The sequence below is a fragment of the Dendroctonus ponderosae genome, unplaced genomic scaffold (assembly GCF_020466585.1).
Source record: "Dendroctonus ponderosae isolate FM_Combo_2020 unplaced genomic scaffold, Dpon_F_20191213v2 Dpon_F_20191213_10, whole genome shotgun sequence".
Lineage (NCBI taxonomy): Eukaryota > Metazoa > Arthropoda > Insecta > Coleoptera > Curculionidae > Dendroctonus > Dendroctonus ponderosae.
The window spans coordinates 5,840,849-5,867,493 of record NW_026017111.1 but is presented as its reverse complement, the minus strand read 5'-3'; the positions used below and the strand labels follow the sequence as shown (position 1 = coordinate 5,867,493).

General features: G+C 41.5%; 7 protein-coding genes across 11 annotated transcripts in view; 5 read left to right on the top strand and 2 right to left on the bottom strand.

Annotated features, from left to right (window-relative positions):
- Positions 1-19,302, bottom strand: part of LOC109543567 (Down syndrome cell adhesion molecule-like protein Dscam2) — a 92,407-nt gene extending 73,105 nt beyond the window's left edge. The window contains exons 1-2 of the mRNA XM_019913350.2: positions 19,220-19,302; positions 3,629-3,855 (exon numbers count right to left, since the gene is read on the bottom strand). Coding sequence (XP_019768909.2) covers positions 3,629-3,677 — 49 coding nt within the window. The 5' untranslated portion in view covers positions 3,678-3,855; positions 19,220-19,302. The remainder of the gene's footprint in view (positions 1-3,628; positions 3,856-19,219) is intronic.
- Positions 8,038-12,897, top strand: LOC109543574. The gene is made up of 8 exons (XM_019913363.2): positions 8,038-8,156; positions 8,342-8,506; positions 8,574-8,659; positions 8,713-8,830; positions 8,883-9,017; positions 12,357-12,499; positions 12,559-12,730; positions 12,788-12,897. The coding sequence occupies exons 1-8, from the start codon at positions 8,102-8,104 to the stop codon at positions 12,835-12,837; spliced, it is 924 nt and encodes a 307-aa protein (XP_019768922.2). The 5' UTR covers positions 8,038-8,101; the 3' UTR covers positions 12,838-12,897.
- LOC109543572 (monocarboxylate transporter 7) lies at positions 12,990-16,412 on the top strand. Its single transcript, XM_019913361.2, has 8 exons — positions 12,990-13,308; positions 14,664-14,790; positions 14,844-14,987; positions 15,046-15,208; positions 15,260-15,592; positions 15,648-15,940; positions 15,992-16,180; positions 16,234-16,412. The coding sequence occupies exons 1-8, from the start codon at positions 13,216-13,218 to the stop codon at positions 16,368-16,370; spliced, it is 1,479 nt and encodes a 492-aa protein (XP_019768920.2). The 5' UTR covers positions 12,990-13,215; the 3' UTR covers positions 16,371-16,412.
- LOC109543571 (monocarboxylate transporter 1) lies at positions 17,985-20,610 on the top strand. The gene is made up of 9 exons (XM_019913360.2): positions 17,985-18,132; positions 18,187-18,313; positions 18,366-18,509; positions 18,566-18,728; positions 18,780-18,892; positions 19,267-19,480; positions 19,534-19,826; positions 19,901-20,089; positions 20,151-20,610. The coding sequence occupies exons 1-9, from the start codon at positions 18,028-18,030 to the stop codon at positions 20,282-20,284; spliced, it is 1,482 nt and encodes a 493-aa protein (XP_019768919.1). The 5' UTR covers positions 17,985-18,027; the 3' UTR covers positions 20,285-20,610.
- A 110-nt stretch (positions 20,611-20,720) lies between these two features.
- Positions 20,721-22,481, top strand: LOC109543575 (store-operated calcium entry regulator STIMATE). The gene is made up of 5 exons (XM_019913364.2): positions 20,721-21,074; positions 21,128-21,288; positions 21,345-21,640; positions 21,694-21,853; positions 21,907-22,481. The coding sequence occupies exons 1-5, from the start codon at positions 20,929-20,931 to the stop codon at positions 21,966-21,968; spliced, it is 825 nt and encodes a 274-aa protein (XP_019768923.1). The 5' UTR covers positions 20,721-20,928; the 3' UTR covers positions 21,969-22,481.
- A 208-nt stretch (positions 22,482-22,689) lies between these two features.
- The window catches only part of LOC109543569, a 6,162-nt gene continuing 2,206 nt past the window's right edge, over positions 22,690-26,645 (bottom strand). Inside the window, exons 3-13 of one of the 3 annotated variants that reach the window (XM_019913352.2) lie at positions 26,035-26,185; positions 25,819-25,974; positions 24,538-24,737; positions 24,389-24,466; positions 24,202-24,332; positions 23,968-24,145; positions 23,789-23,922; positions 23,465-23,732; positions 23,245-23,407; positions 22,997-23,182; positions 22,690-22,936 (exon numbers count right to left, since the gene is read on the bottom strand). In XM_019913352.2, the coding sequence (XP_019768911.2) occupies positions 22,836-22,936; positions 22,997-23,182; positions 23,245-23,407; positions 23,465-23,732; positions 23,789-23,922; positions 23,968-24,145; positions 24,202-24,332; positions 24,389-24,466; positions 24,538-24,737; positions 25,819-25,974; positions 26,035-26,185 (1,746 nt within the window). In that variant the 3' untranslated portion in view covers positions 22,690-22,835. The remainder of the gene's footprint in view (positions 22,937-22,996; positions 23,183-23,244; positions 23,408-23,464; positions 23,733-23,788; positions 23,923-23,967; positions 24,146-24,201; positions 24,333-24,388; positions 24,467-24,537; positions 24,738-25,818; positions 25,975-26,034; positions 26,186-26,645) is intronic. The other 2 variants (XM_019913353.2, XM_019913354.2) reach the window with 2 other exon arrangements.
- LOC109543573 (zinc finger MYND domain-containing protein 10) overlaps positions 23,664-26,645 on the top strand; it is a 10,364-nt gene continuing 7,382 nt past the window's right edge. For 2 of the 3 annotated variants that reach the window (XM_048662248.1, XM_019913362.2), the window contains exon 1: positions 23,681-23,750. In XM_048662248.1, the coding sequence (XP_048518205.1) occupies positions 23,739-23,750 (12 nt within the window). In that variant the 5' untranslated portion in view covers positions 23,681-23,738. Of the gene's footprint in view, positions 23,751-26,645 lie in introns of all 3 variants that reach the window. The other variant, XM_048662249.1, reaches the window with a different exon arrangement.

The window sequence follows — 26,645 nt, the reverse complement described above, 5'->3', positions numbered from 1 at the left end:
TTAATCTTGAATTTGCACATTTTGCGTGAGAACTGGAAACATTTTTAAAATGATATTCGACATCAGAAAGTACGCAATTTAAGGCTCTATCTCCAGGTAAAAACTAGAATTTCTTAACTCAATCGGTTCTCTAAATACGACTCAGCGAATAAGAGCGATTCTGAAGACTCGCATTAATCTTGAATTTGCACATTTTCCGTGAAACTAGAAACAATTTTACATTCATATTTGCCCTGAAAACGTACTCAATTTAAGGCTCTATCTCTAAGTAAAAATTAGAATTTCTTAACTCAATTGGTTCTCTAAATACGAGTCAGCCAATAAGAGCGATTCTGAAGACTCGCATTAATCTTGAATTTTCACATTTTGCGTGAGAACTAGAAACATTTTTGCAATGTTATTTGACGTAAGAATGTACGCAATTTACGGCTCTATCTCAAAATAAGAAGATATATTTCGTCTCTCAATCGGTTCTCTAAATACGAGTCAGCAAATATGAGCGATTCTGAAGACTCCCATTCATCTAGAATTTTGCGTGAAAAGTAGAAACATTTTTACAATAATATTTCACATAAGAAAGTACGCAATTGAAGGCTCTATCTCCATATGAAAACTAGAATTTCATAAGTCAATCGGTTCTTTAAATATGAGTCAACGAGCAAGTGCGGTTCTGAAGACACGCATTAATCTTGAATTATCGAGTTCTGTGTAAAAACTAGACATATTTTTGGAATGATATTTGGTATAAAAGATTGCTCCTTAAGCGGACCCAAAATCGAAATCCGGTCTGAAAAAAAGTTCTGCTGATGTCGATTGGAACAGTGCTTGATTGGGCGAACCTCAAAACATGGAAGCCTCGATCTTCGATTTGAATTACTTGGGTAAACGATTGAAAACCGTTGACCAATTCTAGGGACTTTTTCAGTTCGAAATCGTCTTCGATTTAATCACATTTCCCATAGGTTTTTCAATAATAAAATATGACCTGAATGATTGGCTGCAGTTTCACTCTGTGAACCGGGATGGCGATTCAAGAAAACACTTCCCTAAGGCTTATTGAGGGTGCGGACTGGAGTCGAATTCTCACAAGCACACTCCCAGCGCTATATTAAATGTCATGGAAATATAGAACGTTTCATTTGGCCCGAGCATACAACATGCGGATATTATAATCCGGAATGACGCGCCGTGCAAATAGAATTTGGATGAAACTGCCATGCTCCCAGTTTCCGATATTTCGAATCCTGTATGCATTCCCATTTAACTAGTTAATGGCATTTTCTGGACATAGTGGAGAGTTTTTATTTTTCATTTTTCCCCCCATTGTTGACCAAACCTGAGCCACTTAAACCGGCCGCCCAATCCCTTGTCAATGTGCGTCATTTCCTTTATCATTTTTGCTCTGCCCCTCTGTCCTGAAGGCGCCCGTAAAACTTCGTCCCCACTGCCCATAAAGGAATATTCGAGTCAAAAGTTTGCTTGTTTTACTACGAAAATAAAACTCAATTTCTGTACGTGACTGGGCCGGAAGCGGATGACCGGACGAGGGAAAACGGCGGAAAACATGATAATGAACCGAATGACGCAACAGGGATAAATTACCTTTATATTGAATATGTGGGGAGGGTTGTCAGCACCAACATCCATAAAAAGTCGCTCCTTTCCGTCACTTGCCCTATTAGCGTGCTCTGCCTCTAATTGGAATCTGAGCTTTCGAGTGGGCCGTGACTTTAATACATTCACTTTGAGATGAAGTCAAGGCGGCGATGTTTCATGAATTAATCGGGAAATCACGTCAGCATTCCCGTTAATTCCAGCGCTATTTGGAAGATCATTTCAAAGTCGGTCAAGTTGATATTGAGGCACTGATGCAACAGAGCAAAAGTACCAGAACTCTATGAGCAAAGTGCTAAAGGCGCTGCTTTCCCACACGGCCCTTAATGGAAGGAAACAAGCCGGCTCGATTTCACATCTTCTTTTGCATGAAGTATCGCACTGTTCATTATCCAGTTTCCTGACATGCCGCCTTCATCCGCTGCGCCACTTCTATTCGGGTCACGTACGAAAATTCAATTTTATTTTCATAGGGCGAAACAAGGGGAGAGGCTCCTGGTATGGAGAACACAGCCGCCCTTAGGAGAACTTCAATGTGCGGTCAACGTGATTTGGAAATGAACACTTTTCTTATCAGATGGTGAGCCGATGCCATCCTTAAAAACTAGGTTTTGCTGTCTCCCCTTAAGTCTTCACAGATCCTTTCAAGGAGAAACTTTCATTCTATATAGAAGAATATTCAAAGCGCTAAGTTCTCAGGACTATGAAAGTTTCTGCAAAAATGTCCAACGATTCCTCCTGAGAGAAACCTTCACTATGTTTTCAGTGTCCAAAGTATCAAACATTTTCTATAATCAACTGACAAGAGGCTAGGGAAAGTTTGTCCGAATGCCAAGGAAAGTTACTTCAATGCCATAGTTTCCCTAAAAGTCTTCAACTCTCTTCTCTTCCATTCAAAGAGCGATTATGCACGTTTTCCGTATTCCATTGACATTAAAAGATGGAATTGATCAAAATTCTCAGTTATTTGAAGGCGTCCAATTTCTCTTTTTATAAGATTGATTTCTTCCCAATATGTTCAACGAAAAACGCAACTGCAAATTGGAATAGCAGTGAAGATCAAAAATTAAAGAGAAATTACTTAAATTCTACATTTTCTTCAAAAAGTTTCAACTAATCTTCCTGAGCGAAACCACAACTCAATATAAAAGAAACTTGGCTCTATTAAAAGAGCGATTATGCAGGTTTTCAACTAGCGCAAATCTTCTTTAGTCAACTGAGAACGAAAGCTGGATAAAGTTATCCGCAATCCATAAGCAAGTCAGGAATGCTCCAGATATTCTCCAAAAGCCCCCAAGAAATTTTTCAAAGGAAAACATTTACTTTACATAGAAGAAACTTAAACCTCCAAAAGTCCTGTGAAAATAACCCAGAAAATTTCGACACCATAGCAAAATAGAGACGCTGATCCACCACTTCCACACCGAGACTGCAAAACCCCAGAACCAGCAAGAATTCCCTACTCAACAGGTTTTTGCCTGTTACCCCATTAGAGAGCGTCGAAAAAGGGGTATCAACTGCAAAGACATCGCTAAAAGCCTGATAATGACTGCAAATTTCCAGTCTTTTAGAGCCGACTTCTAGGCATAGAGGCAAATAATTGAGTCTTGTCTAATTTACTCTCATTAAGTTCTCCAGCTGTCTTTGCCGAGTTGGCTGCCTTTGTCTCCTAACTGGATACTTTGCCCCATTTGGAAACGCGCTCTCAATTGAATAATTTCCTTCGGAGTTTTTCTCATTGCAAAACTGTGAAATAGAAAAATGACTTTGGGCAAAGTGCAAACTCGCGATTTAATGCAAAGGTTTAGATTATTAGAGCGCCTCGAAGTGCTAATTCAGAATGAGGGACGTTAATAGAGCGGAGAATGCTTCAAGATTTTGTGAGAAAAACTCGACCGGTTATCTAAAATGTTCGCAGCGCAACAGAATGGTCTGATCCTGTTCCCGACCACGTGGTCTGGAACAGTCACATGTGTGCGGTCCCTACAAATTCAGCCACTAAGCGGGAACCTACCTGTTTCGAGCACCACGAGAACCGCGAACCATCCGGCTAACGCTTTCATGCTCCTGCTGGCTTCCCCTTCATGTCTTTATATCACGGCCGAAAGCGCGAACTGCATTCCCGTCTGGATGCCTGACGTCACGGGATTCGCAGACCGACTGGATCCTGCGAGGAAGAGTCCTGCCGAGGCCGGTCGACGGATCAGGATCCGAGCAGGACCGCATCCAGAAGCAAACCTGCTAAACCGAAAAAAACATGTTGATTCATTCATTAAACACCAACAAGTGCTTTTTGTTGATTGAGTTGATTGAATGGCTAAAAGTGAAAATTATTCGGTTATGGTTTATAGCAAACTCGCAATAGTTTCGACAGAAAACTCGAAGATTTTGAGAATGCTAATCGCTGCTAATTCCTGTGCTAAACTGCTCAACAAACTTAAAAAATTCCAAAAAATTAGTCATTTGTCGGTGTAACGTATATTTTGTTGAGCAGTTTAGTAGAAAAATCACGTCTTTATCCTGATTATTCACTTATTTCTAATGCAGTCGAATTTAATTCAAAACTGGCGAATATAATTTGCATAAGTTCAGTTTCCTGACTGATATCGAATATCGGAAACCCTTCGGCCTTCTTATAGTCAAACAATTAGCACCCTGCGGAAGTCGAGTTTTCCGAAAGCTTGGTAGCTAAAAAAGTTTTCATTTTCTTCACCACTGCCCAGACCGAATTCCCAAGAAAAATCAACAATCCTGCAAAGATAATTTGCGTTAATAACTGATAAACTTTAAGCTGCAAGTGCATCAAGTTGGAACGAAGCATCGCACATGGCTTGGGCATGTCGCATGGTCTCCCATGTGTGCGAGTGGGATAACCGATGCGAGCTACGTTCTGGAATGGGATATACAGTTTCGTTTAATCAAATTTGAAAAAAAATGTGATGCTCCAGCAAACATATCTCTGAAGATACTAGCAAGGTGCTAGAGAAACGTTACGTAAAATTAAAAAAACTTGATAGTTTTATGGAAAATTTCCATAAAAACGCGTACAATCATGAGCTGACTGTGTGGTCCAGCTCTGTATGCGCGAGTTGGCTCACAGGAACAGGCAGGAGGCTGAGCAGGTGTTTGTTGGGGTAGGATGATGGGGACAAAAGGAGAAGGAAAGAATAAGCGCGCACCTAGGATAAGTGATTAGATAAGATGCAACTCCTTGCCATGTAAATAGACATATAAAATCGTCCCTTTGGGGTCCTCAAGAGGGGCATTTCTTTTCTTTCAGCCAACCGGGGAATAGGAGAGGCAGCAATGATGATACAGAGGATTTATCGGGCATTTGCGCTGGAACTGTTATACTCGAGTTTTTTGCTTTTATTAATCCAACACGCTCCAGTCAAAAATCGCATTGTAAAGAGACAGTAAATTGCTGGCCTGGATGAGCTGCAATCCAGTTGAATGACATCCGCATTGCAGATTTATCCAGACATTTTACAGTTATGAAAGCCAATCTCCTGGACCTCCGACCGCCAGAAACTGTCTTTGAGCGCCGCAAAGTTCCTAGTCTAGCGAGTTTCCAGAAGTGGAATTAGTCAAAGTTAAGCACTGGTGCAAACTGTTACAAGCCACCAGAGCTTAATTACACGTTCGATTTGGGCCAATTGCAAACGCGTTTCTATGGCAACTATGTATGCTTGTTCACTCCCCGCCAGGCCTGAGTAACACTGTGTTGAGTTGCGCTTTTGAGTTGTTGCCGCTCTCTGAGTTAATGAGCTATAACTCATGACCGATGACGGAATTTTAACATCTAACAAAAAAAGCCATCAACATATTGCTTTTGCGCATGTGATTGGTCTAAAACAATAAAATTCAGAAATTTTGAAAAAATTTCAGAGCGATGAGAGTGACGAGTTTCCCATATATTGATTATAGGCTTTTGCGTTCTCTATTCGTTTTTTGAGAAAACCTAAATTTTGTCGAAAAAAAACAAGATAACTGTCCCAAATTCAAAGGTAAAACGGGTATTCGAAAAAGACTATAAAGAAGACGAAACGGTAAAGCCGACGACTTCTTGAAAATCCTTCTTTTAACTTTTTTGCAAACTTTTGCTTTCTGACCGTTTTTTTCAAGATATATATATCTTAATTGCATTCGGTAAAAAATTGAATAAAATTATTTGGTTTTTGTGCCAAATTCAAAGCTGAAAGGGGTTTTCTTAAGTTCGTAGCAAAATTAATTTTGTCATTTTTGGCTGAAAGGACCCCATTGGCAGATAAGAAAACGTTCACCAGAAAATAATGTTTTTTTGCGTTTTTGATTAAAAACTTTTAGTTTTGTGATCGGTTTTTGAGAAAGTCTTAATGATTTTCGGGAAAAATCGGGAGAAATTTATTTTCGTTTTTGTCCCGAATTCGACGCTGAAGAAGGGTTTTGTAAAATTCCTACAATCCTATAGATTTATATTGTAATTTTTCAAGTAAAAGACCTCCAGATCGTGAGTAGTTTTAAGTGCAACTCTACAAAATGGACCGTTTTTGAGTAGAAAGTAAAGCAAGAAAAATCTGTCAAGACTAAAAAACTTTTTTTTAACTAACTACCGTCGTCAGAGGAATGGAAGTGATGAGTTTTCCAAATAATTCATTATAAACTTTCAATTATTCAGTTCGTTTTTTGGTAGAACATTATTTGATTTTTGTTCCAAATTGGAAGCTGGAAAGGGATTTCAAAACTCTTTACAAAGCGACGAAGGATTCGAAATTTATTTCATAATTTTTCGCGAAAAATACCTTAAAACTGTCTGTATATTTAAGTGTTTTTTTTTTGAAAATGCTAAAACTGGAAAATTCTGAAGAAATGTTAACAATTATTGAAAAATGGCCGTTAAAATCAATCTAAAAACAAGTAAAAAAGTCATCAACATTTTCGCAGCAACGGAACTGAGTTACTGCGCCAGTGCGTTGGGTTGGCGCACCAAGCCATTTGCGTAGCACTGCGCCAACTCCTAGAACTTCATTGAGTTACCCAGGCCTGCTCCCCGCTAGTTGGGACCGCACTATTTGCACCAATGGCCCTGTTTTATCAGCGTTTTTCAAATATAATCTTTCAAATCCAAAATGTTTGATTGATCCTCTCCAAATGTCTTTGCTCAATGTCCTGGGCCCATCCAGCTGCAGGCATTTATGGACACATTCTACGCTAAAAAGGCAACTTAAACGATTTTTTGAGGGCTGAAAGGGCGAACGACTGAGGAAAGTTCAAAGGGTCAACCCACCCTCCGGTGTCTCATCAGTAATCAGTTCGAACTAAATGAATTATGCAGAGATGAAAATCAATTTTGCTTTAATTTCGCTGACCCACTTGATCAGGCTTAGGATGCTGAGACCGTGCAGGGGCGTGCGGAACTTGCAACTTGCATAGCAAAATGAAGGAGTAAATCAATTGGAGTGCTGCTTAGGTGCGTTTGCTTCTAACTTAACGGATTATTTAGGGCGAGAAGCAACAATGTGCGCTTAGTGGCGCCCTAAAAGTGCACTAAATTTTCGGGGAATTTTGCCTGTCAGCGCCCTAATGAAAATTCCCCACTGAGCCAACATGTTTACGAGGGCGTTTTACATTTTAGTTTGATTTACTACACCCATTTGACGGTAACGGTGTGATGGTGTTCTTCATCTGTTAAGCCTACATGAAACATGAAAGGAACAGGAACGGAAAAAATTGGGCTTTTCGCCTATTTAGCTTCCAGACACTAAGGGATTTCACTGCTAATTTCACAAAAAAACTTGTAGGCTGTGGTTAGTCGAAAAATTTAATTTTCCCAAACCTTCAAATCGCTTAATGTCGCTGAGCCAAATAGGCGGAAATAGATTTTAAGCAATTTCCTTCTCCGGTAGCTTTTCAGCGGCCGATTTGCCTGCGGATTAGATGCTAGGAATGTCCTGAGTCGATGAAAATTGAGATAACTATTAAACAGGAAAAATTTGAGCTATTCTTCGCCGCAAAGAACCAAAGAAAATTGAAAGCATGCAGCTGCAAAAAGCCCCACAGGTTCATGGTTGGTAAATTGAAAAAAAAACTGCAAACATTGTAAAATCGATTCGTGCCCATGCTTACACCGAATATATGATAGCTGAGATGAAAGCTAGGTCAATGACGTAACGTAGCCGTTGCTATGACAGTGCTGAGGACGCGTAGTACTCGATGGGCGGAGCAGCCACGCGCCCCATTCAGAATGCACTTGCAGGACCTGACTAGACCGGCAGAAAATACATTTCCAGGTTTCGTTAATTGAAACTTACTAACCCGCAAAATAGTCCAATTTGCTCAATTTTTCCACGAATCGATAAAACGGTTTTTTCGATTACTTATTTCGCAATTATTGAAGAAAAAAATCAAATCAAATTCAATTCAAAAAGTTATGAGCTCATAAAACTGCAGTTTTATAACCGATTTAGTGGCCAGTGAATGGCCAGATTGATTCGACTGTGGCCAAACAATGATGGCGATTTATCTCGGAATTGTGGTGGCTCTATTTGCTTATGAGGTGGCAGGTGAGTTTACAATCCTTCCCTACAAGTGAAACTGTTCGGAACGCTTGGTGCAAACAGTCTGCGCCCAACTAGGTTTCCGTGGAAATGGGCCTGTTTACTTGCTGCGATTGGCCGCCATTTTGCCCGAATAGGGACACAGACCGTCTGCATAAATGCCAAATTAAGCCTCTTTTTTTTTTGTTTAGCCGGTGCTTCAAATGCCCGTTTCTACATCAGCGACGATAAGATGCCTTATTTCACCGCTGTGCATATTTGCCAGTCCCTCAACATGCGCCTACTTCGTCCTGAATCCGGCTTGGACACTGTTTTCACATCCACTGTGTTCCCTGAAGCTGTGGACTTTGCACTGAGTAGGTGCCCATCTGAACCAGTGTTGTCAGTTTGCTAAAATTGTCGGCGACTTTTGGGGTTTTTCAGACGAAGCTGACGAGTTTGGCGAAATGCGCATGCAGTTCTGGTACCTAACCAGCCCAGAGCCAGGCCCTCAATCCCTGTGCAACCAGGTAAAAAGCGCATAAAACATGCAAGGCTTCCTCAATTGAACTTGGCTATTTAGATCAGCGTGCTGTATAGCAATGGGGAAAGAACCCTGCAAACTGACCAGGACTTGTGCTTGGAACCCAAGCAGTTCATCTGCGAGCGTCCCGGTCTAAGTAGAGCCCTTGTGAGCAACTGTAAGTACCAGAAAGTGCTGCGGAGGCTGGTTTGAACCATGTAGCTGACCAGTTGCAGTTTCTTCTGAACTTCCACTCAGCTTCATGGAGGCGGCTAAAGCGTGCGGGGTACATAATAGTTACCTGGCATATGTGCGCAGCGAGCTGGAGAACCGGGAGCTGACTCAGCAGATTAAGAGCACAACAGGTAAAGAGTATACAGGGGTCTCACAGTCAGCGTCCACTAGAATATTTCGAGAAGTAATGCATTTTGAATCCCGCAAATTTGGATATTGGGATTTTCGGAGACGCTCTTTTCAAATGAAAGAACAGCCGAATTATGCGACTTCCGGTTATATCAGTTGTCTCAAGCCTACTTATTTTAAACGAAACACGCAAATGCATGTGTGCTTGAGCGAACGCAATTGGCTTACAACATCAATTTTAGTCACATTTAAAAGCCGGCAAAAATCAGGTTTCAGATGGATTTTTCTGAAACTTTCCAAGTCTATAAGGTCAAGAGTCTACTAAAGATGGTAAAACATGCAACTCCCAGCTTGCTTTAGTCTGGTAGATATGCATTTTTAAGTAAGCCAGCGCAAATAACTTTTTTTCAAAAACTCAGGTTCACGACTTGCGTACAATTTTCAACAAAATATTTCGATTTTCTCCTCCAAAAATGCATTATTAGCGCTCAAATGCATCTAAAGTTTGCCCAAAGCATAACCATTCCGAATATTTTTCGGCGTTTAAATGCATCTGGCGTTTATATAAAGTGTGAAAATTCAAAATATTTTTGGCTTAAAAATTGGATATCCGGCCTTCAAACCCTCATAACTTTTCATTTTTCTAACCGAGTTTGGTTTCCTCAACCGTAATTTTTAGGGAACATCGACGTTTTAATTTGTTTAAAGAAAGTGCGATTTTCGTGCCTGAAAAGGCTTGTTTGGCCCCGAAAATCCATCTCAAGTTTGCCTAAAGCGTAAAATAGAATTTTTTTGGTCGACCAAATCGTAATAAATCTTACGTTTCTTAACCGATTAAAATTGCCTAAAAATCCGGTTTGACAGAAGAAAGTGCTCTTTACAACCCGGTCTTGAGGATCCAAATGGGGTATATACAGGGTGGTTTTTCAGTGCGATAGACTCCATTATTTCCGATGGTGTTGAACTTTTGAAAAATAGTTTCATATAAAAATTGATGGCGCACAAAGTACGCACATTTTAAAAATATCTTATATGATGCAGAGTGTATCAGAAAAGCGAGGCAAGATCAAAGTGTTTTTTTTTAAATAGAACTACCCATTTTTTATTAGCTAATGGAATGCAGCTTGAAACGCACCGTAAATTGTTTTTTTATTACTTGCGAACGGTTGATCTCACAGCTTCAAGTGTAAATGCGAATTTCTAACTTTGTAAATTGTCTATCTAATGACGTATTAATATACAGGTACTTCCATTTGAAAAACAAAAGTTTTACTGCATTAAAAAGTTTTAGATTGAAGTCCACAGTGTTAACACCCTGTACAATGTATTGATATTTTGGTTCAATAGAATTTTTAACGGATCTGTGGTGATTGGAAAGACGTATTTTTCATCTTTGACTGCTTTTTTTTGCTTCTTCAAATAATTTTTAGATACGATGTTTTTAAGCAAAATTTTACTAAAATGGCGATAATCTGCCAACGTCGCAAGTAAGAAAAAAACCATTTACGGTGCATATGCAGCGTTTCAAGCTACATTCCATGAGCTAATGAAAAATGGGTAGTTCTATTTAAAAAATGCATTTTGATCTTGCCTCGCTTTTCTGAGACACTCTGTATCATATAAGATATTTTTAAAATGTGCGCACTTCGTGCGTCAATTTTTATATGAAACTATGTTTCGAAAGTTCAACACCATCGGAAATAATGGCTCTCTTGCACTAAAAACCACCCTGTATATCGCCGAATAAATATTGAGAGCGCCCAAAAACGGCTGAAAATCAACCAAAAATGTCGATTATTTCAGATCTGAGTCTTCCAGTGCTTTCCAAAATGATGCAGAAATCGAAGCATTCGATGCAAATTGAGATTTTTTGATAAAGCCGACCCTCACTCTAATGAAATTTTCAAAAAGTTGATATTTTACCTGCGTGTTTTTTAAGCTCAATGGATTGCTTTGGACTTCAGAAACTCTTCAATTTGCATATTTAAGGTGTCTGAAGCTATAATAAGGAAAATTTCGTCGCTTCAAGATTGCGAAGGTTCAAAAAGTGCCCAAGATGAGCGGAAAATGTTGAATATTTTGGATTTGAAAAGTCCACACTGGTTTTTTAATCATTTCGTTGGATTCCTCGTTTCCTTCAGATAAAAATTATTTTCAATGCGGAGCCTTCGAAGCAAATTGAACTTATTGAAAAAATCGAGCCTCACACTTATGCGTTTTTCGATCAAAAGTTAAAATTTCATGACCTTGTTTTTTAGCACAACGGATTGCTTTCCACTTAAGAAACTCCCTAATTTGCATATTTAAGGTGTGTGAAGCTATAATAAGGAAAATAGCGTCGGTTCAAGATTGCGAAGGTTCAAAAAGTGCCCAAGATGAGCGGATAATGTTGATTATTTCGGATTTGAAAAGTCCACACTGGTTTTTTAATCATTTCGTTGTATTCTTCGCTTCCTTCAGATAAAAATTATTTTCAATTCGGAGCCTTCGAAGCAAATTGAAATTTTTGGAAAAATCGAGCCCCACACTTATGCATTTTTCCTTGTTTTTTAGCACAACGGATTGCTTTCCACTTAAAAAACTCCCTAATTTGCATATTTAAAGTGTGTGAATCTATAATTAGGAAAATATCGTCGGTTTAAGATCGCGAATGTTGAAAAAGTGGCTAAATGAGTGGAAATCTCGATTCTTTCGGATCTGARGGTTCAGTGTGTTTTTCCATGAGTTCGTTGGATTTCTCGCTTCCTTGAGATAAAAATGTATAAAATTCAAAGCATTATGCCAAAAAGTTTTTTTTYATCGATTGCCACCCTTAGAAATCACACAAAAGGGCCTRAATTTGCACATATGAAGTTGAGAAATGRGTACACCAAAAACATCCACAGCTTTTTTTCCAACTATACGGGTTTTCGACCTCTAAAGCCCTAGAATTTTGTTAACAATGCCAACATTGATATTATGTTGCTTTCGCTGAATTTCAATTGTCCACCTGAGCGCAGTATTAAGAGAAATACGCGAAAAATTGTTACTAAAGCAAAATCTAACTTTTAACTAACTAAGTTTTTATCAAAAATCCTTCAAAAACCGCTTCAAAATTCGCTGTTATTTCATCTGAAAAGAGCGTCTCCGAAAATGCCATTATCCAAACTTGCAGGATGCAAATCGCATTACTTCCCGAAATATGCCAATAAACGCTGACCTTGAGACACCCTGTATAATATTGCGCTGAGGCGAGTACGTATAGTCCGTCCCAAACTATTTGGCAGTGACGTCATTATTTGAGACTCCATAGTGAAACTTACTCATTTGAGCAAAGGTCAAACATTCCATGAACATTGCAGATGCACAAAAGAGGCTCTTCTGGCTAGGGGGCGTCCACATCAAATCCAACCGCGACTTCCGATGGTTCCCTTCGAATAAGTACCTGGTTTACGCCAACTGGAAACATAATCGGACGCCCCCTAAAGGCGCTGGTTGCATTGCGGTAACGAAATTGCAAAAGTCCTCAATGGGAAAATTTTAGAAAACCTGATACTTTTCCAGATGGCCTTCGGCCAGGCGGACGTTTCGTCCCCTTGGGTTGGCCTGCCTTGCAACACTGAGCTTCCGTTTGTATGCCGCAGCGCTCCTCCAAAAAAAACCTCCCTGCAAGTCTGGATCCCCAATCCAGAAAAGACGAGCGATGCCATGAGGGCCCTGTTGGGGGCCGAAACGCGTAAGTTCATCAACTGATCATATCGCTTCCGCTCACTTGCTCCATTTGCGTTTCCAGAGAACTGGCTAAGGCAGACCATCCATGGACTATTTCATGGATCTTCATAGATTCTACCGATATGTTTGCTTGAGTTGAATCAACATTAAATTGAACTTCCACTGATGTTACTCAACTATTTAACTAATGGAAATTTCAGATCAAGTGGCTGCGACCCACATTCCACACGCCGATGTTTGCCGCGCAAACACTTCGATTAATGAAGTCTAAAACAATTTTAGACCTATTTTCCTATGCGGTCCACCCAAATGCAATCACGGCGCCCGAAATCTTATTGTCTTCTGTTTGCTAAGACTATCGACTTAACATGGCAGATAACAGGATTTTACATTTAATCATTATCGCTAACAAAGAGCTGAAATATTGTTGAATCATGTACCATTCAGTCTGCTAGTAAAGTTGTTGTTGAGTGGAAGATTTGAAAAAAAATGGGAGCCCAACTGCATGACCAAACTTTTGAACTGGAAGCTCCAGACGGCGGTTGGGGGTATGTGGTGGTTGCCGCCACTGTAGTGATTTTTGTAAGTTTTTCCAAAATATCCACAGCATATTACGTGCAAAGTCTAGGGAATCAACTAGGCAAGTAAACCGGCTAAGCTTGACAAACTTGACGGGGGACTTTGACTGCAACAATTGGGAACTTGAACATTTTTTTATGTCTTTAATGTATTTGCCTATCTATAGAAATCGCGCATACCTAATATTAGCCCTCAATAAACAATTAAAGTTGTGATTGCAGGCTATTCATTTGAAACGACACTAAACGCGCGGGAATCGTCATGACGTCATAGCGCTAGTTCGTTCGATCGGAAGGCAACACGGGATTACGGCTTGTCGTTGAATTGTCTGAGTGTTTGACTGTTCCGGCGTTTAAAATGGTTAAAGGCATTATAGTGATAATAAATAATAACCTCAAAAACAGTTATTTGCTATGCTAGACGATAAAAAGAAACAATAAGTATCTGCGAAGAAAAAATCTCGTTTTATCGTCATGTATTTGCGCTAAATACCTACTATTTTTGTCATGCAATATGAGTGTTAATACATATTTTTATGTAACTTTAATATTATTTATTTATTCTAGCTGGAAAAAGACATTATATTTTGATCAATAGGTACTGTTTGAATTTTGAATATTAGAGCCATTAAAACCCCCATCTAACATTTTATCGATTTATATAAGTAAAACTATAGACTATTTTCTCTATAAATCTACCTGTTAGCTTTAACACGGCGAACTGCAGCAAGAGTAAAACTTTAGGTGTTTTTAATGTGCCACCATAAACATATCCACTAGTGGTAAAATGTCAGATTGTCGCGTCTGTCATTTTCAAAGATTTTCTTTTTCTCATAATACACTATAGAAACGTTTTAACGACAAAATCAAGACTGATGTTACATGTTTACACGCTCCGCATTGCAGCCGCCACGACCGACTAACTACTTGACGTCACAACTGGTCCCAGCCAATGACGGCGCGTTACAAGAATGATTTGAATTATACAGTTTTTAACTGCTTATATTATTTACATAGAAATAAAAAATGGGTTTTTTGGTAAACTGCGGTGATTTTAATAGTATTAAGTTACGTTTGCGAGTAACATTTTTCAAATTTAAATTTTGTGCAAGTTCCCAAATTAAATGACGGTGCTTTCATGGAAATTCGGGGAAATTTTGCAAAATCTGGAACGCAGCGTTTTGATTTTTTGCGCCAATACACAGTAAAAAGGGGGAGTTAGTGTTTAGAAATTGGCGTTTTAGAGGTGAAAAGCTAGAATGAAGTCAAAAAAGTTGGGGATTGGAAATTTACGGGTTGCCTGTGCGATTGGTGCCTATGGGGATGTTGCCATTGATGGTGATATACTAAAATTTCTAGAGCGTTACTGTAATGCCAACCGCAGCCTTTGGTTTGGTTTATGGCGATTTCCTGAAATCCATCGGCGATGAAACCACTGGAACCACCTTGAGCAATGGGATATTCTCCACAGTCTATTCATTCACTGGTAGCAGCTGCCTAAAATGTCTACAAACCCGCAAAACTTTTTTTTTTCTTCAGGCCTGTTGGCTAATGGGCTGCTTGGCCGTTACTCCTACAGGACCGTAGGTCTGATTGGCAGCATCGCCTTCATCCAGGGGGCCGTTGGCCTGATTTTCAGCCAGACCTTGTTCCAGTTGATCATCTGCTATGGGCTGATACAAGGCAAGTGGGTGGAACTACGTGAGTGATAAATGAAAGCCCAAATGTCTGGAATTGGCAGGTTTGGGTTTCGGCCTACTGATGCCTTCATCATTGTCCGCTTTCAATGCCTACTTCGATAAGCGCATGGCTGTGATGATGAGCATCTGCCAAGCGCTGATGATCGCTTTCAGCATGGGCGTGCCCCAACTGGCTGCTTGGAGTATGGTGACGTTTGGATTTCGGTAGGGAACCTCCTTCGGCTATGGAAAAGAGATTTTTTCTGGATTTTTCAGGGGTACCTTGCTGGGGCTTGCAGTGCTCAGCTGCTTGAGCCTCCCAGCCGTTGCCAGCCTGCAGTCAGTGGAGAAGCACTTGAGAAAAGTGGCGCTGCAAATGGGCAGCGAGTCGAAGCTTGCAAAAAAATCCGTGTCCATTGATATGCCGCTCCAAAGCCCGCAGGAGAAGCCTCTGATGCCGCTAGGCGGTAGCTTGAGGAGCCTGCAGCAGCATCAAGGAAGGCGGCGCATGTCCATGTTGTCTTTGGGGGATCGAGTAGCTTCGGTTATCTCCATCCATCAGGATATAAGCAAGGAGGAGGTCGAGGAGGAGGTGGCTTTAACCTTTTGGTGAGCCGGGGCGTCGGAACTCAAGCAGGGAAAAGTTTAATTCGTTACCCTACAGGCAATCCTTCAAGAAATCCATGGACATGTCCCTGCTGAAGGACGCCAAGTACTTGAATATCAGCATAGGCCTTGCCCTGGCCTTTACGGCCGACATGGCCTTCATTTCCATCATGCCTCTGATGCTGGGCAATATTGGGTTTCAACCTCAGGACATCGCCTCTATGATGGCGGTTTTCTTCGGCTCAGACCTGCTTTCCAGAATTCTGTTGACCATCATGTCCAGCGTGGTGCGGTTCAAAAGCCGCCATCTGATACTCTTCACTTCCATCCTCATAGCTTTATCCAGAACTGGTAACCCTCCATCTGGCCTGCCATTGCATCCATTGATCTTTTCTGTTTAAGCTTTCGTTCTCAATGACTCCTATATGTGGAAAGTGGTGTTCCTGGGCATTTTGGGCTTTCTGCGCTGTTTCATCCAGACGCCGTTGCCCTTGGTGTTCTCCGAAGAGTATCAGGATCGATTCCCCACCGCCTACTCGCTGTTTATGGCCCTCAATGGGGTTGTGAGCTTGATTTGTGGGCCTTTAATGAGTGAGTTTGGGGAGACGGTTTGAGGGAGTTGAAGCAATTTTTGTCCGTTCTAGGTCTGGTAAAGTCGCTTACCAAAAGCGATGTGATGGTGTGCCACGTGCTTACCATGGCCTACATCATTTGCGTGCTGGCCTGGACCTTTGAGATGACCTTTTGCCGCGCAAAATCCACGACTAAGCAGCCCAAATGAGTATGGGATTATGGATATTCATGCAATATAATTTGGAAAATTCGCACTCAATCAATATCACTCCCAAATCCACCAGACGCGCCTGCTAATTACTTCCCGAAGTAATTCGAAGTGAGGACAAGCCCGAAGTTCCGAAATTGGTTTTTTGGGTGGAATAACTTTTTCCTGTTCCCAATTAGACCGTAAAATGTGAGGGCACCTGCCTGGCTAATCCCGATTTGTATTCCGAGGAAAAGGAACAAAAGCGCCACTTGATGATTGCACTCATCGGCTTCTTTTATCTGCCGAAGAGCAAATCGGGAATAAGTCCTCGAGTGCAGTCAAGATGCGATAAGGGCGCCAGCTTTTAAAGGGCGCATTTCCTGTCGATTTTTTCCCTTTTGCCGACATTGTATATTGCGCAACTTCGCCAATAATTCCCAACTCGCTAAATTTCAATACAGTTTCCTGTTTGCTGGTCAAACGGCGGCGCTTTGCCAGGAAATGAGCCTGGAACCGTCACGACGAGCGATGCGAAACTTTACAGAAACTTTCGGGTTTCGGTCCGCATACATACATACAATTCGTTGCATGGAAAAGTCGGCGGGTTTTAGAGAAAATGGACGAATCATAGTCTCAACAAACCCTTGGATTTGGGCTTAGTTAACTTGGAACGTTCATTGCTATTATCCAGAGGGTCCAGACAATCTGCATTTAACTGGGCAATACAGCTTATAATCTTTTTGATAGGGCGAATATTCTAACCAATAAACAATAAAGAGATGGAAGTACAAACATCTTAGAAGCGATTAAAAATACTTTTACGAAAAGATAACTACATGAAGAGCAGACTTCTACAAATGTCGTTTAACCAGAAACTCCTATCCTAGAAAGAGGTAGAAGCAAAAATATTGAATATTTCTCTTAATATCTGCCGTAGCCGTGGAACCCTCTTACGTAATCATTAGAGGTTATTTAATAGAGAATATTAAGTTTTCTACCAATTCAATTTACTCGGTAATTCCCAACTTATAAAAGATAGACGTAAAACCAAAGCTTGTAAAACTTTGCATTTACTGGAGCCAAAGCATTCATTAAGAAAACATCATCTTAAGAAAAATTGCTCTTGTCGTTGATGCGCAAACAACGTAAAGAATCTTTTGGCAAATGCGCTTTCCATCTTTCCTTTTGGCATCTGCACGCTTAGCGCACCATATTCCATAAAAATAAATAAAAGTTTCGCAAAACTCCACTCGAAAGCGTTGTAAAACAGCGAAATGAAAAAAGTTCCCTCACGCTTCACCACTTTGGAAAATTATTTCCCTTTGCCTTCGCGCCGATTCCATCCAGATTCGATCAATGGAAACTCTCGTGTGCGGTCATTAAAACATCCACGATTTTGCAAACTTTTTCAAATTCCCCACTTCCACTGGTCATAAAGGGCTTTGCCAACTACAAAGTTATGACTTTGGTAAATCATCTAAGCGGCACATGAACTACGAAAATCAACACTTGCCAGGCTCAAAACAAACAGCCAGTATATTAAAGAGCGATTAACTTTGTGTTTACCATTCCTTTGTAATATCATAGGCCTTAGATAACTGCGATAATGGCCTACATTAATTGTTATTGTTTCAACTGTACTACTGCTAATCCAGTGAGCTCAAATCTGGTAAGAATGGAGGCCACCAAGAAGACGGGCGCCGAAGAGGAAAATTACGAGTTGGTGCCTCCGGATGGGGGCTGGGGGTATGTGGTGGCAGCTGCCATGGTGGTGATTTTTGTAAGTAAACTTCCCAAACTTACTTTCTTCCATTGACCGCGTTTGGTTTTGCAGAATGTTACAATTTTGCCCATATCAGCCTTTGGGTTGATTTATGGGGAGTTCCTGCGGAACTTGGGCGATGAAACCACCGGCATAACAGTGAGCAATGGGGTTTTCAACATCGTAAGCTCGTTCACTGGTAAGGTTTCCCGTCAAATCTCTCAAACCCTCAAACTTCCTTTACTAACTAGGAATCATTGCCAGCGGCCTTCTGAGCCAATTCTCCTACCGGAGGATCGCAGTCATTGGCTGTGTACTTTTTGTTCTGGGCGCATCCAGCATCATTTTCCTCCAAAACCTCCTGCAGATGATCATCTTATTCGGGGTGATTCAGGGTATTCAAGTCCAGCCCTTTTTAGGTCACGAGAATTTCATCGATTCCCCATTCCAGGAATAGCAGCAGGCCTGGTGATTCCTGCCATCATGAGCGCCTTCAACTCCTACTTCGACAAGAAGATGAACTTTGTGATGAGCGGAGCGCAGTCTTTTATGGTGGCCTTTAACAGCTGCGTGCCTCCATTAGCGGCTTGGAGTATGACCACCTTCGGGTTCAGGTAAGCAAGTGGCGAGGTAGCCGATCCGAGAAGTAACCAAAGTCCTTTTAGAGGCACCTTGATTGGGCTGGCGCTTATGAGCTGTTTGAGTATTCCGGCCGCTTGCACGCTGCATCCAGTGGAAAGATACCTGAAGAAAGTCCCGGTGGATCGAACCGGCACTGGTAAGTAACGCGGATGGTTCTTGAAAATAATCGGCAATTTTCAACTGTTTCCGAGATTCGGGTGTTTTGAACTTTGACTGCTTAGCCCCAAAATTTAGAGTCTTTTACTTCCAGCTCTTTACAGGTTAGGAATTTCTAAGGGAACCTAATAAGGCCAAGGCATTTCTAGAGAAGTTTCATCAAAAAGGTCCTCACGATTGTTTAAATATATTCAACCACTTCCGAGAAATATGTCAGCAAAAATGTTCTAAAATTCACTAAAATTCAATAGATGGTGGGTCTAACTATTCCGATAATTCAGATCATCAGGCGAAAAAGTCCACTTACCACTGTTTCTCTTCCATGAATCCTCATCTATCCCCCATTGCTTCCAGTTATCATCATGGAGGAGCTGGCAGAATCCAAAAACGCCAATACGGAAACTTCCCAAGCCGAGCCGCTGATGGTCCAGGAAACTCCTCTCAGTGCCAGCCAAAAGAGCCTGCAGGCGCCCCATTTAAACCGGCGCACATCTGCTGTATCTCTAGGCGGTCGCATCGCTTCAGTTGCCACGCTAGATGAACCGCACGCGTCCCATCCCGATTTATGGAAAGTAACAGTGTTTTTCACCAATTAGCCTGAATAATGTCCGATTTTTTCAGGAGGTCGTTCGTTCGCTCCATCGACTTGTCCCTGCTGAAAAGCGCCAAATACGTGAACATCAGCGTGGGCTTGGGACTGTGCTTCGCGGGCGACATAACGTTCATCTCAATAGCGCCGATGATTTTGGGAAACCTTGGCTTCAGCACCCAGCAGATCGGCACGATGATGGCCGTGTTCTTCGGGTGCGACTTTGCGGCCAGAATATTGCTGACCGTCATTTCCTCAGTGGTGCGCTTTAGGAACCGAGTTCTCTTCCTGTTTGCTGCTGGTTTAACTGTGATGGCCCGAACTGGTAAGTACACTAAACTGTCGTTTTTCGCGAATAAATTCGGCGTTTTTGACCCTAAATTGTTACGCGATTTTCAGGCTTGGTCTTGCAAGACGGCTACATATGGAAGCTGGTGTTTTTGGGAATCATCGGCTTCTTGCGCTGCTTCATCCACACCCCCATTCCGCTGGTGCTAGCCGAAGAGTACCCTCAAAAGTTTTCCAGCGCTTTTTCGCTCTCGATGGCGGTCAGCGGCTCCGTGATGATGTTTCTTTCACTGATAATCGGTAAGTTTAAACTGGCTATCATTGGGCAGGAGGATTTGATAATTTTTACTATTGTTTTCAGGTGTATCCAATAAGGTTCTGCAGAGCGACATTTTTCTCTGCCATCTACTCACGCTGGCCTATGTCGCTTGCGTCGTTTCTTGGACAATTGAGCTCACGTGCTGCAGACGAACCAAAACAGAAGACCCGCAGTGAAGAAACGCCTTTTTTGTATATAATAGTTGATAAAAATCCAAATTTCTGCTTAAACTCTGACGTTTGTCAAGAAAATTTGAATCGGTGATTCATGGAAATACTGTCAATGAGCTAGTCAGTGTTGCCGCTCCGCACTAAAAGCAGCATGGGTGTGGCTATCCAAGCTTGACTACTCCTGATCTCTGTTCATGTTTGCGAACTCAGAAAGGGGAATCAAAAACTTCAAAGTCAACTTTTTTGAAATTTAGTTAGTAACGCCTGGACGTCTGATTATGGCGAAACTCATCAAAGTTTGGGAAAATCCAATAAATCCAATCTTAAATCACTATGTCTGTTTATTTAATATTTTTAAAATCAATATTAAATATCATATTTTTTATCAATTTTCCAAAAACTATCCAAAACTAGCGTTGTTTAAATACGAACTCAAATATTTCCAACTAGAACCAGCGCCCAACTGTGCAGCTGACATAGACTTTGCTGTCAATTTTTGGCAATTTCAATTTCTCCAATGTTATCATCTAAATTTTCCGTGATAAAATCGCCCCCTTAACCCAGTGACAGTGTGAAGTGCCCCCCTAATCCAATCCCCCAATTAGTGATGCACTGACAGTGAATGAGCAGTGCCAATTATTCCCAATCCCATGAATTCTAATGTGCTGGCCCAGATGGGGCCCCGCAGGTACCGCGGTGGCCTCCACTGCGACAAAGACGCCCTGACCGACATGTTCGGGTGGTTCCTGCAGGTGCTGCTGGCCGGGCTGGCATTCACCTGTCTCATAGCCAAACGGTAAGCCCCGGAACCTGGACTTTGAGTTTTCTAACATCAGGTGTGGGTTGCAGGTTTTGCGAGCCTCGCATGCACCGCAGATCGTGGCAAATCTGGTTCTACGACACCTCCAAGCAGGGAATGGGGGCCATGGCGATCCATCTGGCCAATGTGTGGCTCGCTGGTCAGTATCAAGGCGATCCCTGCACTTGGTACTTGATAAACTTCCTACTGGGTGAGTGGGACAGGGCCTTTTAGGGCAGCGCTTGATAGTTTGAGCCCACGTTGCAGACTCTTCAATGGGGCTTTTGATCATTTTCGTGGGTATCCGGACTTGTCAGCACCTATCGCGACGGAAAGGCTGGGATGCGATTAACTTTGGGGAGTATGGCAAGCCTCCCAATGTCAACGCATGGCTGGCGCAGTGCTGTCTCTATGTGGGGCTCATGATTATCGTCAAAGTCTCCATCACGCTGTTCATGCAGCTGAACTTCTGGGAGAACGTCAAGGACTTTATATTGAGCCCCATTGACAATCCCAAGGTAGAGCTGGCCTTTGTGATGCTGATTATTCCGTTTTTTGTCAATGTGAGTTAATGCGTGGGAATTTTTCGGCTTGTTTTTAAGAAACCCTATTCCAGATGTTGATGTTCTGGGTAACAGACAATTTCCTGATGTACCGGGACCCAGCGAAGCGCCGACGCGACAGTTCAGAGGTGAGCTTGCTGGAAAAGGCCAAAGTCAAGTACCGGAGCCTCAGAAAGAAAAAGTCGGACTCAGAAAGCGACATTCTGCTCTCTGGTGAGTAGCCAGGCTATTTCAGGCCTTCTAAGTGTAACATGTGTTTTTTGTAGCTGACGACGAGTTGCTGGACGCTGAGCATGGGCCGTTTGTAGGCGCAGCAGTACACGCGTAGCTCTGAAGCTGAAACATGTGACAAATCGGAAAAACGACACTGATTGCGTTCGACTCTCTGGATTCAAGTGCGTTGAGCTCAGGTGAGCGGATCGTCCAAGCCACTTAAGGGCGCGAGTATAGACAATGTCCCCGATACTCAGGTTGTTGCTAAATTCAAGTTTTTTTTTGGACGCCCTATTGCGTCGGTTTTCAGTGAAGTTCTTGTGATTATCGTTACCGATATCGTCAAAGTGATATCACCCAGTAGGTTAGAGGAAAAAGGCTGTACATTTTTTGAGTTAGTTACTATACGAGATTAGCGGGAAGCGGGCGTATTTGCCGGGTCGGCTTTTACATATCACTTTTTACACAGGGTAGGTTTTTGGGCAACAAACGCGAGAAAATTGGGGCAAATTCGAATTGTTCTTGACCAACAGTCTACACTGATCCCATCCCGGTACAAAGAGATTCTTTATATTCTTCTAGGTTTGTAAACATTCTTCGAGGTTTGTTTCTAAAAAAATGAAAAATGTGCATGCGTTTTTTTCAGTTCACTGCCTTTGACCTAAAAAGCTTCCCAACTATGCATTTTTTGCTGAAACATCCATCCCAACCCTTCCGATATTTACTTGTACTCGCGCGAAAAGATGTTAATTGAAATTAATTAACGGAGATACTTGCTAAGGGGTGTCAATCTCTGGATGTTTTTACAAGAGGAGAAAGGCAAATGGGAATACGGATTTACTCTTAAAGCATCGGATTTATTTCTAAACATTTCTAGCTACTGATCTTATACATATGTACTTACATGTACTGGATTCGGGGAGAATCCAGTACAAAGGCCGAGTGAAAAGTGGTTGGTGTCTTAAAAAGACTCGACGGAAAATCACTTGAACAGACGCTTGTAAATGTAATTGGCTAACCACATGCAGCCCGTCAGGAAGTTTAGGAGTGCCATCATACGGAAAATTTGCTTCAAACTTGAATCTGAAACATTTCCATTAAATTATCAGCTATCGCGATTGGGTACATTGGACGTGAGCTCACCAACAAGAACGAAGAACAGAAGCGTTATTCCTGTTAATAGGCAGATTAGCGTAAACTCTTTAGTCGCTTCTCCTTTCACGGTCATGCAGAGTAACGGCGTGGCGACGTGCTCCAGAGCGGCAATGCTTAGGACAATTTGAACAGCCCCGAAAATGAGCAGACCTTCACTCACATAGTCTGAAACCACTACGGAAGTTGTTAAAGGGTTAGTGAATTCAGAGGTTGTCCGAATGTCCAAAGTGGCGTACTAAAGTATCCGATAGCGCCGATCCAACTGAGGATCCAAATGGTTTTGGGGCGCCACTTTTTTTCAATATTGATCCAGTATGCCACTGCGGAAAATAAAAACGTAGCCAAAGATATGGTACCGACTAAATTTGCCAGATGTGATAGTCGGATCTCTTTCACTTCCTGAAATAAAGCAGGGCACAGAACAATATGGAAATTGAAACATTTCCTTGAGATTACCTGAAATAAGAAGCTCGGGTACAAAGAGAAGAACACAAATAAGGACCACTTTGTAGTCATGACAGTGAGAAAGGATTTGTAAAAGGTGGGCTCACGCAGAAGTTCAAGTGCGCTCCGAATATCTACTATAAATGAGTGGTTTGTTCCAGAATTAACTGGAATTGGAACGAAAATCGAAAATTTTGAAGCATCTGGGCCATCCTCAGCCAGGTCGTACGAGAAGTTGCTGTTATTGGGCAGGCTGTCCGAGTATAGAGGCATCGGCGTACTGTTAATGGAGTTTTCGGTAAGAATGATTAAAAGAATTGTTAATAATTGATTTACCGTGTGATTGTGGTGGAGTCCATTGCTGGCCTGCTCTCTGATGGTTCTCGTGTGGTTCCAAACGACATTTCTAATTGCAGATTTTTGTTGTTGCGTGATCCAGGTTCATCCTCGAAAGTCTGCCACTGCTTATACTGAAGTTGATATAAAGATCGTCAACTGGAATAGATACAGAATACCTGTTTGTCTGCAATCGTTTCGTCAGCAACACCTGCTGGCTCAGTGGTTTCATCCCAATTTTCAACTCGCTGATATTTCGTGGTTTCTTCGCCATCGTCATCAAACGTTTCCCAGTTCTTGGTGGCTTGGTTTTCAATGTTTGCCCTCTGCTCGTTTTTGCCTTCTTCGTTGTGCCCACTGAGAAAAATGCCCCATTTCGGTGTTAATGTGTCAGTAAATTAAATTTAACTTACTGATGTTCGTCGTTTGATTGTGTGCCGGACAACTCCTCAGTACGAATTTGAGCTCCGTGTTGACTCTGTACAGAGATTTGCAATTCGCGCGAGTTCTTCGAAAATATATCCTCCTCATCATCGGGGTGTGTCTAAATAATGGCAACAATCAATTTCCTCGAACCCAAAACACTTTCAACCAACCTACCGTTACATAGTCATAACTGTTGACGATTTTTGACTTCAAGTACATCGGCTTGCGAAGGAACAAATTTAGTACTATTCCCTGAAAAATTTAGCTCGTTGCAACTGATAGTCGATGATTTTATGCATATCTCTTAGGAGAAACAAGCTTACTTGTAAAATGACGGCCTGATACCACAATATCACTTGCGTTTCACTATTTATTAGTAAATGATGCCCTAGAACGATGGGCGCTAGAATGAATCCAAGCGCGGATGTAGCGTGGCTTAAATGATTTAAGATCGGCAATTTTAGCCGAAAATATTGTGCGATAATAATTTGACATTGGGCCATTTGAATCGAAGCACCCAAACCTGAAAAGCCAACAATTCATGTCTCCTGGAAATACAGGGTGGCTGATATGAATGTCCCCTAATAACATACAGGGTGATTCAAAATTGGTTGTTCCTTCTAAGGGGTAATCGGGGCTCATTTGGAGAGTAGAGTGGATAATTTTGAGAAGAAATTAGCAGTTGAAAATCGCATTTCAACTTTGTTATTAAGCATTATTTTGAAATTGTTCCATGTTTAAGTGGTAGCATTTTGGATTACTTACGCAATCAAAAAGAAAAATTACGATCTTTGGTTCAAATTACGAACATTTTTGACATTAAAAAAGTTCTCTTCCACAATTTTTTGATGAAAAGTCAAAGCGGCAATGATGTTTTCTGTCATCAACAGACAGTTACAGGTGTATAGCCCTTGTCAAGAATAACAATAATTTGTCAAACTGTGACTTACTTTGAAGCTCCTTTCACGAAATTACGGATATGCGATTAGTTCAGGGGAAATGCCACAGTAACATAGCAGAAGCTGTAAGAACTGACGCCAACAAAGGGCTAGAGATACTGAAGATTCGCTCCAGGAAAATAGTGGACGACGACGTGGAGAGCATTGCACAACTGACACTTTCCCAGGCTCCAAATAAATACCGAGAAAGGGCTACATTCCCACCACGTATGTAAGACAAACAGAGCACAAGGACACATTAAACCAATCGCATACTGAACACCGGCACAAATTGAGCAGGAGTTAATTAACCGAATACGAGAAGCTGCTCGAGAAGAGTGGATAATAAGGTGATTACACCTGCACTAACATGTTTGGAGTTAATGTTTAATCTTTGTCTATTTTATTGCCACTTTCTCTAAAATTCCATGGTTACCGGAGTTTTTAATAATTAAAAAAAATAAATAAAAACGGAGCAACTGGTTTTAACGTAATGTTAATTAGACAGATTACCTTGAAGAACATTGTTGCCGTCTTTCTAATATAGTTTTTTGCGATTTTCTCCGATTTTAATAACAATTATTATATTTTACTATTTTTTCTGTACTCCTGCAATGACACCAATTTTGAATCACCCTGTATAATGATAGTTGCGTAGTTGCTTACCCGATAGGATGCCGCTTAGAATAAAGAGCCACGATTGGTTGTTCCCAGTGATGCCCATCCATAAAAAAAGAAGTCCAGCACATATGAAGCAGGTGCCAGCGGTTGCAAATAACTTGGGCCATTTACTGTGAGTGATAAATTGACGACTAGCCGGCTCTAACATAAAGACAAACAGTCAGGTACACACCTGCACAGCTTTTATATGTAGTAATTCACCCCATACAGTCCAAGACGCAATAAAGAATAGAGGCGTGTGCAAAATGGAGTTGTCCCACAACTTCAATGTGCCACCATTCGCTTCCGCTGACTTCATACTAACAAAGGGGAGTAAAATGCCGAAGCTTGCCAACAAGCTGGGGATCAGTAGCTGCCAATAAATAAACAATTGCATTAGATGTTAGTGTACAACATAACAATAAGTAATGAAACTAATGGGTTTTTCGAGTTTTTAGGCCGTTGTAAAATGGAATTTCTTCCTGACGTTTCGCAAGCACGAGTGGCTTGCATCTTCAGAGGTGGTTGCTCGAACGCTTACACTGTTCTAATGCGATTCCTCGGGCGCAGTCGGTATTGATGCACCAGTTGCTCTTCCGGTGTAGTGAATTCTCTCTCCTGTCCTCAGCTGTTTTTGGGTTGGTGAGTGCTGGAAACCATATCCTGTTTAGCACCATTCTTCTTCTTAATGTGCCATCTCCACCAGTGGAGGTTGGATATCACAGTAGCAAATTCTTCTCGGTCTTCGGCTGCTTTTGTAAGTTCTTCAAAGTCCCGGCCAGTCTCTGCCATAAGAACCGTGGACTCGGAAGAAAGAAAATGTTCTTTCTTCC